This window comes from Sarcophilus harrisii, chromosome 6, assembly GCF_902635505.1.
Source record: "Sarcophilus harrisii chromosome 6, mSarHar1.11, whole genome shotgun sequence".
Lineage (NCBI taxonomy): Eukaryota > Metazoa > Chordata > Mammalia > Dasyuromorphia > Dasyuridae > Sarcophilus > Sarcophilus harrisii.
In genome coordinates this window covers 72,300,482-72,314,997 of record NC_045431.1, presented here as the reverse complement: position 1 = coordinate 72,314,997, position 14,516 = coordinate 72,300,482, and the positions used below count along the sequence as shown (strand labels likewise).

The 14,516-nt window shown below is 35.2% G+C and overlaps 1 protein-coding gene across 1 annotated transcript in view; it reads left to right on the top strand.

The window, feature by feature from the left end:
* Positions 1-291: 291 nt before the first annotated feature.
* PRMT9 (protein arginine methyltransferase 9) overlaps positions 292-14,516 on the top strand; it is a 44,223-nt gene continuing 29,998 nt past the window's right edge. The window contains exons 1-5 of the mRNA XM_031943771.1: positions 292-624; positions 3,857-4,005; positions 7,727-7,963; positions 8,317-8,484; positions 13,136-13,238. Of these exons, the coding sequence (XP_031799631.1) occupies positions 445-624; positions 3,857-4,005; positions 7,727-7,963; positions 8,317-8,484; positions 13,136-13,238 (837 nt within the window). The 5' untranslated portion in view covers positions 292-444. The remainder of the gene's footprint in view (positions 625-3,856; positions 4,006-7,726; positions 7,964-8,316; positions 8,485-13,135; positions 13,239-14,516) is intronic.

Below are 14,516 nucleotides of genomic sequence, written 5' to 3'. Positions count from 1 at the left end.
AGGCGCTGGCTGCCGCCGACTCTGGAGGGACGCCTGCGCAGTGGGGAGCTTCCTAGACCTTACTAAAGGCCGAGGGAAATCCAGTAGGCGTTTCGAGTCTGCGGTCTGCGCCTTGGCAGAAAGGGAGGGAGGGGCAATGTGGAAAGAGCGACTGAGGCAAAGGCATGCGCAACGCGCAAGCGCGGCGCCAGAGCGGAGAAGCCCCTCCCGCCTCCAGGCCGTGGGGGCGTGGCGTGCGCCTGACGTGGAGAGGCGGGCGTTGACGTCGACGTCGGAAGTACTTCCTTTTTCTGTTTTCCGCTTTTCCCTTCTTCCTTCGGCGCGTCCCTTTCTTCTGGGTTGGAGGAGGACGCGGCGCCGCAGCCGGAAGTCGGAAAGTCTCGGCGGAGGACCGGCCCGGCTTGACCTTGACCCCGGCGTGGCGCTCTCCGAGGGACTGCGACCATGCCGCGCTCGCGGGGCGGGGGCCGGGGCCGGGGCGGGCAGGAGGCCGGCCGGGCCGAGCTGGTGTCCCGCTCGCTGCAGAGCGCCCAGCACTGTCTGGCCGGCCGGGATTTCGGCACGGCCTACGCGCACTACCTGCTGGTGCTCAGCCTGGCGCCCGAGCTGCGGGACGACGTCAAGGTGAGCGCCAGTCTGGCCGCTCCCAGGGCCCGCAGAAAGCCCTCGGCGCCCGCTGCCTGCCCTCGGGAGCTTCCCCGAGCTTCCAGCCGGAGAATGGCCCCGGAACCTCCCCCTCCCCCATCCCGCGGGGTAACTGACGAGGGGACCTTGAACTTGAGCTCTGGGGTCGTCTTTTTTTTTTTTTTTTTTAATTTAATAGCCTTTTATTTACAGGATATATACATGGGTAACTTTACAGCATTAACAACTGCCAAACCTCTTGTTCCAATTTTTCACCTCTTACCTCCCCACCCTCTCCCCTAGATGGCAGGATGACCAGTAGATGTTAAATATATTAAAATATAAATTAGATACACAATAAGTATACATGACGAAACTGTTATTTTGCTGTACAAAAAGAATCAGACTCTGAAATATTGTACAATTAATTGTGAAAAATCAAAATGAGGTGTGCATAAATATAGGGACTGGAATTAATGTAATGGTTTTAGTCATCTCCCCAAGTTCTTTCTCAGTGCTGGTTCAGTTCATTACTCTCCATTGAAATGATTTGGTTGATCTCGTTGGAGGATGGCCTGGTCCATCAGAACTGGTCATCTTAGTATTGTTTTAAATTTTGATCTCCGGTCCGCCATTTCACTCAGCATCAGTTTGTAATCTTCCAGGCCTTTCTGAAATCATCCTGTTGGTCATTTTTAAGAACAGTAATATTCCAAATTTTATATACCACAATTTATTCAGCCATTCTCAACTGATGGGCATCCATAGTTTAGCACCACTCTAAAAGGGCTGCCAAAACACTAAATGTCCTTTCCTTCTTTATAACTTTTGGGATATAACCCAGTAGTAACACTGCTGGATCAAAGGGTATCACAGTTTGATAACTTTTGAGATAGTTCCAAACTACCAGAATGGTTGGATTGCCATAACTCCACCCAAAATTGGGGTTGTCTTACTGACCCAACAGTACTGGCTTAAACTTTGTAAAAGCTCTGCAGCCCTACCCCATTTATGAAAATATGAGGTCTGGGATCCTCCTCTGTCAGCCCCCAAGTTCTCCGGAAAGCCCCTTTTGACTTGTCTGTTACCTTCCAGTTACATCTCCCCTTTTTATTAGATTCCTGTTCCATATCTGTACCACATACATCTCCATTATCTCTGTATATCTGGGGCCTTCTTAAACGTTTTCCCCTGAGCCCCGTGTTCTCCTGAGAAATCTTGACATATGTAGGTATATAAAATAGGTATACAAATACAACGTTTACTGATAATAAATAATTTTGGAGGTCTCCACCCATGGTGTAAGAAACTGGGATGTAGACTTGCGCACTTGTCATGTCCCTTAAAATCTGCAAAAACAAAACTCATTAAGTTTTAAGTCTAGCAGGGAGCTAAAACACAAATGACCATTAGGTGAGCCAGTGTGTGTTTGAGTAAAGATCCAAAACTGTGCTATACCATGCTTGCTGGAAAAAAAAAGACAACAAAAAACATTTTCTAATGCTTGATATCCACATATTTGCACCTGTATCCCCAGTTTTAAAACTGGCAGCTAAGCAAAATATGTATCAACTTATAAACAATATCATGTGAGAATTCATATTAAAGAGCAAACTGTCACCTAAATATATCATACAAAAGCTAAAAAAAAAAATTCAATTGATTTAAGAAGATCTGGTTCAGTAAGATAAATATACGTTCATTTTCTTCACATTTACGTTTGAGTAGATGACAAAACACTGAGAAATTATTGTCTAAATTTGGTACATCATGAACAAAAAAAAAAAACTCTTTGTATGATATAAAATTTAAAGTTCTAAGTAAGGTTTAGTTTGGATTAAAATATTTACTGCTTCTTCAGTAATTAACCATCTGTCATCTCAGTGTTGTGGGCACTAAATATCTTACCCTGACTTGTGGCCAGGGTTTCATGTTAAGATCTCTGGCCTTCAGGGAATGCACTTAGTTATATTGGTCCTAAAATGAGGCTGGCACATGATGTGTTAAACAGCCAGGTCTGTCCTGAAAGCTTTTCCAGCTTGGAAGACATTTGGCACTCTGTTGGCTTAACTTCCTAGTATTTATATGCCATAATAAGGCACAAGGTAGAACTTAAAGGTTTGATTCAAGTATATGTGTCTTATTATGTGCCAGGGAATAGGTATAAGGACAAAAAATAAGCCCTCTTCTCCAGTTGATTGCATTGTTCCTGGGTAAAATACGCATACAGAGGAATACCAAACATGCAAAGTCATTTTCCTTGTCTTAAAATACAAATGATTATGTGAAGACAAGTCTAAAAATGAAGCATTGATTCATTAATATGGTAGTCTTCAATGGAAAATTAGGGCTTGCCCATCAGTTGGGGAATGATTAAACAAATAACAGTATATGAATGTAGTGGGATATTGCTTAACCATAAGAACTTCTAGAAGGGATGAATTTAGTTAGAGAAATATTGGAAGAGTGACATAAACCAATGAAGAGAACAGAACGAGAATAATTTATACACTAACTCAACATTGTAAAAAGAAACAATTTTTGTTTAACAGTATTGATCAGTAACAACCCTACCTCATGAGGGCGGCTACTACATGTGCCTTTTAAAGAGAAGTGATAGAGGTTAGATGCAAAATTTTGAATCATGTCTAATATATGCATATAACTTGTTTGAATATGCTTTTTTGAAACGAGAGGACTTTTTTTTTTTTTTTTAAGTTCAGGGAGATTAGGTAGGGTGATGCCTTACAAAGAACAGAATAACAGTTATTTAAGATAGACTTAATATTTGTGTTTGGCATTTAATGGTAACACAAATTCTAGGCCCTACTATTTTATTACCTTTGTGACCTTGGATAAGTTACCTCCTGGGTCTGGGTCTTGATTCCTCTTGTATAAAATGAGGAGAAACTTGGGTTAGATGGAGTCTTCAGTTTCTTTGCACTCTTAATTCTGTGATACTGTAATAGACATGTATGAGACAAAATGGAATATACACATGACACTTGTAGCTATGTGCAAATTTTCCATTTTTTATTGTAATCAATGTGGAGTACATATTCATAACTGTAATTAAGAGAACTGAATCATATTTCTATTTACTTGTGTGAAACTTTCTGAAAAAGTGGAATTCAAGGTAGTGCTTTTGTTAAACATTTAAATTCCCTGAAATCCTAAATTTGACATTATATATTGATTTTGTTTACTGATAAATATTTTTCTTTCTGTAAAGGAAACCTTTCAATATACCCTCCTCAAGTGGGCGGAAGAATTGGATTCTCTGAATCGAGTACAAGACTTATTTGGTTGTTATGAGCAGGCCTTGGAACTTTTTCCTGATGATGAAGTGATTTGTAACAGTATTGGGGAACATCTGTTCAGGTTTGTTATTTCAAAAACATGACTTCATTCAGTAGTGTTAAATTATTACTATAATCAAAATAATTGAAGGGAAAAAATGATTTGAGCATAGCATAATAATTCCTGTTTCCCCATTTGTAATTTTACTGAGATGTTTAATTTTTGGTAGATGAGTAACCCCCCCCCCCCAAAAAAAAAAAAATGGTTAACTTACTACTTTTGATTTGAGAGTATTTGGGAGCATGAATTGCCTGATTTTCTTGGTGGGGAGGGATGAGAACCTGGAGACTACATTTGTCAAAATCATATATGAAGAGTAGGAAAGGGATCACAGCAGTCGTGCAGTCCAGTTTATATACAGTGTTCTCTGTAACATACCACATGATGATTGAAAGACTTCCAAGGAAGGGGAAATCGTCCTCTATCTCTCCAGGAAGCACATTCCACCTTTTGATAGCTGTACTTGTTGGCTCAGTAGATAGAGCTTCTGGCCTGGATTTAGGAAGGCTCATCTTCCAGAGTTCAAATCTGGCTTCAGACATTAGCTGTGACTCTGTGTAACTCACTTAACTCTATTTACCTTAGTTTCCTCATCTGTAAGATGAGTTGGAGAAGGACATGGCAAGCCTCTCCAGTAAAAACCCCAAATGGGGTCATATAGAGTCAGATGTGACTGAAAACAACAAAACAGTAACTTGTTAAAAAGATATTTTTTCTTTTTCTTTTTTTAAATTGAAACCCTATAAGCTCTATTTTATTTTTATCTTTTATTTTTAGTTTTTTTTCCCTTGAATTTTCCCTTGTGCTCCCTCCAAATGTGTGTGTGCATATCTTTGGGATTACTACTAATATTGTGGTATTTGAATGCAGAGTTCTTCCTTCATGGTACAGCCATAGTTCTAATTCCATTGTAGAGAATTATTCTCTTGTTAGCTCTTTCTCTCTCTCTCTTTTTAAAAATTATCTATAATACTGATTTGTGATTTTTGGTGCATTTCTGCTGTTCAGTGAAGAAACAGGAAGGACTTTATATATGCCAGGCTCTATGCTAAGTCTTGGGGATACAGAGAAAGGCAAAAATAGCCCTTTCTTCCAGCTCACTTTCAAATCAGGAGAGACAGCATGGCAGACAGCTATGTACAAATAAAACATAAAGAGTAGATGGAAGGTAATCTTAGTGGAAAAATGCTAGCATTAGAGAAGATTAAGAAAGGATTTTTACAGAAGATGGACTTTTAGTTGAGACTTGAAAGATCCTAGGAAAATCAGGAAACAAAAGGGGAGTATTCCAGGCCTGGAAGACATTTGAAAATGCATGGAGTCCAGAGGCAGAATGTCTTATTTAATGACTGGCGAAGAGGCCAATGTCACTGGGTCATACTCAATGCAGAGAAGAGTCAAGAGGTAGCAAGGAACTAGGTTATGACTAGAAAGGGAGACATAGTTGGATTATGGTTAAAGATGGTAGTCATAGTTGAGAACATGAAAGCTTTATCACTTTTCAAATGTTAAATTAATTTAACAATTTATTCTGAAGAAAAAATGTCATACTAGTTAGTTACTACATTTCTTTATGAGGAAATGAACTTTTTTCCTTGGTCAAGAAGAGGATCATTTCTTTAAGATCTATATTTGGGTTTAGTGAGTTTAATGGGAGGTTTTCCATTCTAAATGAGAGAAAAAGCTAGTTTTTATGTCCATTAGCAATAAGAAGATATTTTGCATACATTTGCATATAAATAAACCTTTATAACTGAAACATACCAATATCAGTATATTAACACTTAATAAATATTAATTGATTGAATGGTAAAAGATTTTTAAATAGTAATGCTCATATTGTGTAAAACTATTATAAAAATATTTTTTAAAGTAAAAATGCTTTTTTATATAGCATATTTTGTCCTATAATTACTTACCTATTTCTTTAAAACAATGAGCATAGAGAAAACAAACCTTAATTTTATCTTTAATTTTTAAAATTATATATACTTTCTGTTCCTACTTTAAAATGAATGAAATGAAGTCATCTTTTAGTGGGTGTCAGTATAATTCTTCATTTAGTTAAGAAAGATAATGTTCTATCAAATGGCCCATAGTATTAAGAATACTATTTTTTTAACTCATTAGCATGAGTCAGTTTGACTTAATAATGATGATATTTCAATATTACAATTTACAATGTAATTTGTAGATGCATAAAGTCTGTTACTTTTTTTGATGTAACTACTAAAATATATATGAAAACTATTACTTTAAAATTATATATAGCTTCAAAAAGTAGAATCTTTAGTTACATATATTAATGTCATAAAGTATGGCAATAAATCTTGTTATTTTAAGAATGAATTATTTTAACTTCCATTACCAGGTTTAAACATTCAAATATATAAATAAGAACCTAGCAAAGGTAAAAAAAGAATCAAAATGAACAAATAGGAAAAAAAAATTGTTAATAATTACTACATGTAACTAAATTTTTATTAACCAGTTTTTAAAACAGATCTCTTTTTGTATCCCCAGTACTTAATACAGTTCCTGGCACAAAGTAGGTGCTTAATAAATACTGACTGATTGAAATTGATTTAAGACACTACTGTACCACATGGATAAATCATTGTGACTCCCTTAATGTCATTGTCTTTTTCTGTTAAAAAAAAACAAACAACAACATTGGATCACATTGACCTTTTTGTGTGACATGGATTCTTTTGAAACTCCAATGAATGACTCCTCAAAATAATGTTTTTAAATGCATAAAATAAAATTCATAGTATTAAAAAAGAAACCAGGGGCAGCTAGATGACACAGTGGATATAGTCAGGATTACCTGAGTTCAAATCTGACCTCAGACGCTTAAGAATTACTAGCTGGGAAGTCACTTAACCCCATTTGCCTCATCAAAAAACATAACATCCCTTCACCCCCAAAGAGAGAGAAAGCAATTATATTAAAATAATTATAAAACTTTTCTTAAAAAATAAGTTCTCAGATTTCACCTTAAGAACCTCTCTGGACTATAAGGGAGGTCTCTTTAAGATCTCTTCTAGTTTTGTTTCAAGTTCTGTGATTCTCTGACACATTTTAATAAATTTTCCCCCCCAAAGCTGTACTGTTGTAATTTAAACTTAATGTTGATTTTTACAGCTCTCATGTAGGTTCCTTTTTTTTTTTTTCCCCCAAATTAACTTTGCAGCTATAACAGAAAACTGAGTGATGACTTGGTTACTTTATTTACCAAGGCTAATTGAAGAGACCTGTGAAGTTATTGAGAAGGGGGTCATTTCCAATTCAACAGGCTAATCATGGCTGTTTGGGGGTGGTATTTAATCATATCGTAAGCTTTACCAAACAATCAGTGAGTATTGATTACTCAGTTGTACAATACTGTTTTCTTAGAATTGTGCTTGAATACTGAGGATAACATGAAGACCATGATGTAGCCCCTCATACTAATGGCTAACTATTTGTGGAAATAAGATTAACATGTGGGATAGCATTAAATAACAATATAAGATTTAATTTTAAATCATTTGCTTTAAGTTTAAGTATAATTGAAGGAACTGGAAGGGGAAGGATTGCTAGGGTTTCCTGGTTACAGGAAAAGTTTCATGAAGGAGGTGGGCCTGGAAGGGTAGGATTTAGAATGGAAGTGGGAGGGCTATCCAGATGCAGAGAGGCATAGGTCTGTAGGGCTAAGAGCAGATAGCTAAATATTTTTTGTTTATCATTTCATTGCTAGAATGGGCTTTAGAGATGAAGCAGCTGGGTATTTCCACAAAGCAGTAAAGCTAAATCCTGACTACATTGATGCAAAGGAGAATTTTTATCGTGTTGCAAACTGGCTGGTGGAACGCTGGCACTTTATCATGCTTAATGACATCAAGAGGAATATGACTTACCATTCAGCAATCCAAAAAGTGGTTCGCTTAGGGTGCAAGACTGTTCTGGATATTGGAGCAGGAACTGGAATATTAAGGTTTGTCATCATTGCAATAATATATGTAGATCTTTATTATCTTTTAAAGTTTTATGTTTATTCAAGAGTGAGATTTTTTTTTTTTCCTATACTAGTGTTAACTCGTGGAATTTTGGAATTATCATTTTAAGGATCTTTCTTTTGTGTTACTTAGTTATTATCTCCAATATAGCCTAACTTTTGTAGTTTCACACTGACCTTATTATTTATTAGCATTGATGGCAAAATACAAAATGAACTTAAATTTAAGGAAAAAATTATGTTCTTAAATAGTGTAACTTCCTTAATTTGAAAAGAAAACAGAAATTTTTATTACTTGACTTTTTTTTCTGATGGATTTTTTTCCTCTATAGCATGTTTGCTAAAAATGCTGGTGCACACCGTGTCTATGCCTGTGAGCTGTCCAAGACCATGTATGAGCTCGCTTGTGACATAGTGGCAGCAAACAAGATGGAAACAGGGATCAAATTATTACATATGAAGTCTCTTGATATAGCTGTTCCTAAGCACATTCCTGAGAGGTATTGTCATGTATGTTCTTTAGTACTTTTTAAGTCACTACCTGTTTTTTAAAAGTTACGTTGTGAAAATAGTCTAGGTTTATGTTCCAAATAAAAAGAAATAACTATTAAAAAAAAAAAAAGAAAGAGAAAAATATAAGTAGAATGTTCTTTATAAAAACATATTCACTGTATTATTTTGTAAAGGTCTTGAGGAGAAATCTAACTTTTTTTTTTTAAGTCACATGAATTTTTTTTTTTTTTTTTGATTATAGCTTTTAATTTACAAGATAGATGCATGGGTAATTTTTCAGCATTGACAATTGCAAAACCTTTTGTTCCAACTTTTCCCCTCCTTCCCCCCACCTCTTCCCCCGGATGGCAGGTTGACCAATGCATGTTAAATATGTTGAAGTATAAGTTAAATACAATATATGTATACATGTCCAAACAGTTATTTTGCTGTACAAAAAGAATCGGACTTTGAAATAGTGTATAATTAGCCTGTGAAGGAAATAAAAAATGCAGGCAGACAAAAATAAAGGGATTGGGAATTCTATATAGTGGTTCATAGTCATATCCCAGAGTTCTTTCGCTGGGTGTAGCTGGTTTAATTCATTACTGCTCTATTGGAACTATGTGGTTCATCTCATTGTTGAAGATGGCCATGTCCATCCAAATTGATCATCATATAGTATTGTTGTTAAAGTATATAATGATCTCCTGGTCCTGCTCATTTCACTCAGCATCAGTTCATGTAAGTCTCTCCAGGCCTCTCTGAAATCATCCTGTTGGTCATTTCTTACAGAACAATAATATTCCATAATATTCATATACCACAATTTATTCAACCATTCTCCAACTGATGGGCATCCACTCAGTCTCCAGTTTCTGGCCACTAGAAAGAGGGCTGCCACAAACATTCTTTCACATACAGGTCCATTTCCCTTTAAAGTCACATGAATTAACATCTACCTATCTTGTGAATCTAAAAACAAGCTTTAAATGGGAGGTCTGGGAAAATTTACCAAATGCTTTGTTTTGATTTTCTCTTTCCAATATATTCTGTTTTTCCAGTTACATGTATAGATTTGAACATTCATTTGTTTGTGATTGTGAGTTCCAGATTTTTTCTCCCTTCCTCATCTCCATCTTCCCCAGGACATCAAACAATATGATATAGGTTATACATGTACAATCAAAAATCGATCAAATATAAATTTCTAAACCTTCTTAAGTGACCTTAGAGGAAGACGTGGTAACAGATTTGCTTTCTGATCTGGAACTTCTGGCTACTTTGAAAGTAGCCTGGTTGAGGCCTACCTAATCATTTTGATCCCATCCTAATCATATGTTCTGATCTGTATCTTACTTATGAAAACTTTTTTCACTCATGACTCCTTTTCATCTGAGAAATTTTTAGATGACTTTGTCTTGAATCTGAGCCGAGATGGTTCTGGCTATGTTCGTGCATTGCATGGTACATAGTATAGTCTTCTTGTCTGTTCAAAACCAAGGCTGCACTGAAGTTGGGCAATGCAACGCAGGCACACACTGCCAGAAACACTTTGGATTCATTGTGTTTGATTTTTAATTAATTTGTGGTTGTTGCATGTTAAGAAACCTTTTACTATTGCCAAATTTTTCACAACCCCCACATTCAGTTATATTACCCCAATGGGGAGTCTTGTCCCACAGCTGTAGAAGCTTTGACTTATGAGATTTAGTGTAGTATATTAGAGCTTTGATTGAGGTTCAGGAATTTTGACTTTTACTCCTTGTTCTTTTACTTTAATAGGTTCTTATATATTTTACCTCCTTCATAGTATTATTACGAGGGAATTGCTTTTAAATGTGTTAGAAACATGCCTCAACTCAATTTTCTTATTTGAAAAATGAGGGATTAGATGCTTGTTATGATTGTTTATTCAGCTGTGATTCTTCCTTTAACTTCCTGTCACCATATCTTTCAGATAAGTCAGTCAGTAAGCACTTTTTAAATGCTTACTATGTACCAGGCACTGCAGTTGCTGGAGTTAAAGGTCTAGGTAGCCTGTCAGAGCTATCCATTATATAGATATATATGGTTTTCTCTGTTGTCTATATATCTATTTGTCCTTATCTATACCTCTGCTTTATCTCAGTGGAAGCAGAGAAGTGAATTTTTGACTTATGTTTCCATTCTACTTGCTGCTGGAGCACTAAGACTTAGCACTTGAGAAATTTATATTCATTCATATCATTTTATTTAGCTTGGCTTTAATATTTTTATATTCTTGTTGAGCATCTTTCTAAATGCTTGGTTTAAAAAAACATTATTATAAACATTCCTTTGGAAATTGTGGTAATGAAATAAAACCTGATAAAAGCTTCTTATATTCTTTGTCCCTGTTATTAATTAATGTCCCTGCATTACCTGTAATTATTTTTTAAGGAAGTTTTAAAACATGTATTGGGTTGGATAGTTGTTGGTTCACACTCATTTCCCAGAGTTCTTTCGCTGGGTATAGCTGCTTCTATTCATTATTGAACAAGTGTAACTGATTTGGTTCATCTCATTGTTGAAGAGAGCCACCAAAACCATTTTCTTAACACTAAGACCTTTTCGTTTCTAATGTGGTAGATGTCGTAGCTATCATTCATACAAATAAAAGCTTTGTGGGAAGAGCTCTTCAATACATTTTTTGGGGGGTGAGGTAGTTGGGGTTAAGTGGACTTAACCAGCATCACACAGTTAGTTGAGTGTCTGGGGCTGAATTTGACCTCAGGTTCCCCCTGACTCCAGAGCCAGTGTTCTGTCCACTGTGCCATCCAGCTGCCCCTTCCATAGTTGAGTTCTGAAACCAGAAAGTCTAAAAAACCTTGGCATACTAGGTAGGGCTTGGAATTAGGAGGACCCAAGCTCAGGTCTCACCTAAAATGAGGGTGTTGGAGCCTGTGCCCTCTAAGGTCTTTCCCATTTCTTATTCTTGAGCTTTTAGAGATCCACTAAAGTGACAAATGTATAGGCAACTTGTTAATGGGGTGGGAGGGCACTATTCCTCGATGGGTAGGCATCTCCTTAATTTCAATTTTTTCTTACTGACAAAGTAGTTGCTGCTGTGTCTGTCTGTCTATCTGTCTGGGTAATATATAGTTTAGACATTTGGGGGCATTGTTCCAAATTGTTCTCCTGAATGGTTGTTATCAGTTCACAGCTCCAATAAAAGTGCATTAATGTGCCTGTTTTCCCAGATTCTCCAACATTTCAAATTTCCAGTTTTGTCATCATTGCCAATCTGAGGATTTGAGGTAGAATCTTAGGGTTGCTTTGATTTGTATATATATATAATTCTTAGTGAGTTGGGGGACACAATTTCACACCACTAGTGATAGCTTTGATTTCTTTAAAAACTCAATCCTTTCCTTTACCCATTATCACTTGTGGAACGGCTTCCTCTTTTATTCCTTATTCCTATCCTGCATTGTCCAGCATCTTTCTTGTAATCCTTAATCTATTCTATCTTTACAATAAAGTAACTGAATTTATAGTACATGTTGATTTAATTTGGAAGGGCCCTGAAATTTTTTCATAGAATTTTTCTACCTCTTCATTTTCTGCAATAAATAATAGGACATAAAGTGCAACAATTTTTAAATAGCATTTTTGCAAAAACTTTATACATTTCAACCCTCAGTAGCTCAGTGTTCTATGAAATACTACTAGTTCTTTTTATTTTGAGACATTTGATCAATCAGTTAACAGGCATTTATTAAATGCCAGCTATGTGCCAGATTCTGTATTGGGAATACAATGAAAAACAGGATAACATGTAATATGTAGGTATTCATTCACATGATTGATACAAGGTGATTCGAGAATGATACACTGGACTGATGAGTTATCAGGAAAAAAAATTTGTATAGAGGTGGTGCTAGAACCAAGTATTGAAGGGGCATCTGAAAGGAAGGGGTGAGAATTACTAGTGTTAACCATGAAGAACAAAAACCCAGTGAGTAGCACGGGAGTACCAAGGAGAGCAATGTGAAATGAAATTACAAAGGTACAAAAAAACCATGGAGTGAATCACCAAATATTTATTGTCTCCACTGTACCTTAAATCCTGGGCCCAGATACTGAACATATAAGGATAAAAAAATGTAAAGATCCTGGCTCTGAATGAACTTATATTCTATTGGGAGAAATATCTATATGCCTAAATGTATGTTTATAAATATAAATATATTTCTTTGAATCTTACCATTGGCCATTATGGACTGTAAGACAGTTACTCTTTTTGAGCCAATTAATTCATTTATAAAATGGAGTAATAAAGATATCATTACCTGCTCCATAGGATTGTCATGACAGATTTCTTATTCAACTATCATGTTTATTTAGGAGTGGGGGCATATAGTCTATGTCATTAATCTGATTTTTGAATCATACTATAAGCTATAAACTAAACTTTAATGAAATTTTTAGAGTGTTTTAAGTGTAAAAAAAATTATACCATTTTAACAAAGAAATCCATTCTTAATTTGTAGCAGTAATGGTATTTAAGACAAAATTTTGAATAGAAGCTATTTTATGTTCTTATACAAGAGATAATTTGAGACAGATAAATTACACATATATTTTAATTATATCATTTAAATAACTTACATATATCTTTAAAAAATCATTCTATAGAGTTTCCCTAGTTGTAACAGAAACTGTCGATGCAGGTTTGTTTGGAGAAGGAATTGTGGAGAGCTTGATTCATGCATGGGAACATCTACTTTTGCCACCAAAGGTAAGTAGCATGAAACTTCTTGAATAGATTAGAAATGATTTATTTATGTGTGTGTGTATATGTATGTATGTATATATGTGCATATTTATATTTGAGTATATTTGTATTTAGCTTTTTTTAAATTTATTGTGAGAAATTTTTAGAGTTTAATTTAAAATTCAAATCATTTTTTTATTGTGTTTACATTGTTTTGTTAAAACTTAAAAAGTAGATAGGTACTTCAAAATACTATTTGAGTATTTATTTGTACATACATATATGTGTATTTTGCATGTATACATATACATACATACATACATATGCACACAGATAAGTATAGGGATTCCACATTTTAAAAAAAAGTTGTGAAAGACTAAGTAATTGTCCTAAGAACTTGAAGGAAAGAACAGTAATTCAAAAACATTTTATTTGAAAGCCTCTGGAGTCTCTCATAGTGCCTGGCATATAGTAGGCAGTTAATAAATGCTTTTTGATTGATTGAAAACTTAGTGTATTTTAGTCATTAATTTATGCTGTTATATTAATGATACTATTGCCTTTTATTATATTTTAGAAGAACTAGAAAAATTCCATGCTATAAATACATACATAATATATAGTTATATAAATAAAGGCAATATTTAAATTATGGTAGCATTGCTTATTCAAATTCATTATAGGCATACATTGCCTAACCTTTAATTGGATCTATAAGGCCATACATTAGGCAAACAGCTATTAATAAGGAGAAGTTACATATCTATTTGTCTGTTATATAAAATCAGTCATGATCATTCTGTAGTTTACACAGGGGTGATAGTCACTAGCTATCTGATTGGCGCCTTAGTTGATTGACTAATTAAAGTTGTGAAAATATGGAGTTTGATTATAATGTGTTTGTGATGTTAATGACATGAAACAGTTAAAATTAGAACAATATTATGCAGCATACTTTAATATTTCAATACATTGTCTAATCAGCATCAGTTTTTAAAGAGTTATAGGTACTTTTTTTAGTATTGGTTTTGGTGCTCTAAATCTGGTTCTCAAAGTGTGGTGTAAAAGAAACTGAGGGATGGAGATATAGAGGGTTTATGAAATTATTTCAGGGAATCCACAAGGTAAGAACTATTTTCACAAAATACTAAGAAGTTTTAATTTCAAATATAGTAAATATCAATTGCCAGATTCTAAATAAATGAGAACTCTTGGGGGCAGTGGATCTCAATAATTTTTAAGCGTGTAGAGGAATACAGAGACCCAAAAGTTTGAGAGTTGCTACTGGAAGTCAGTGGATAT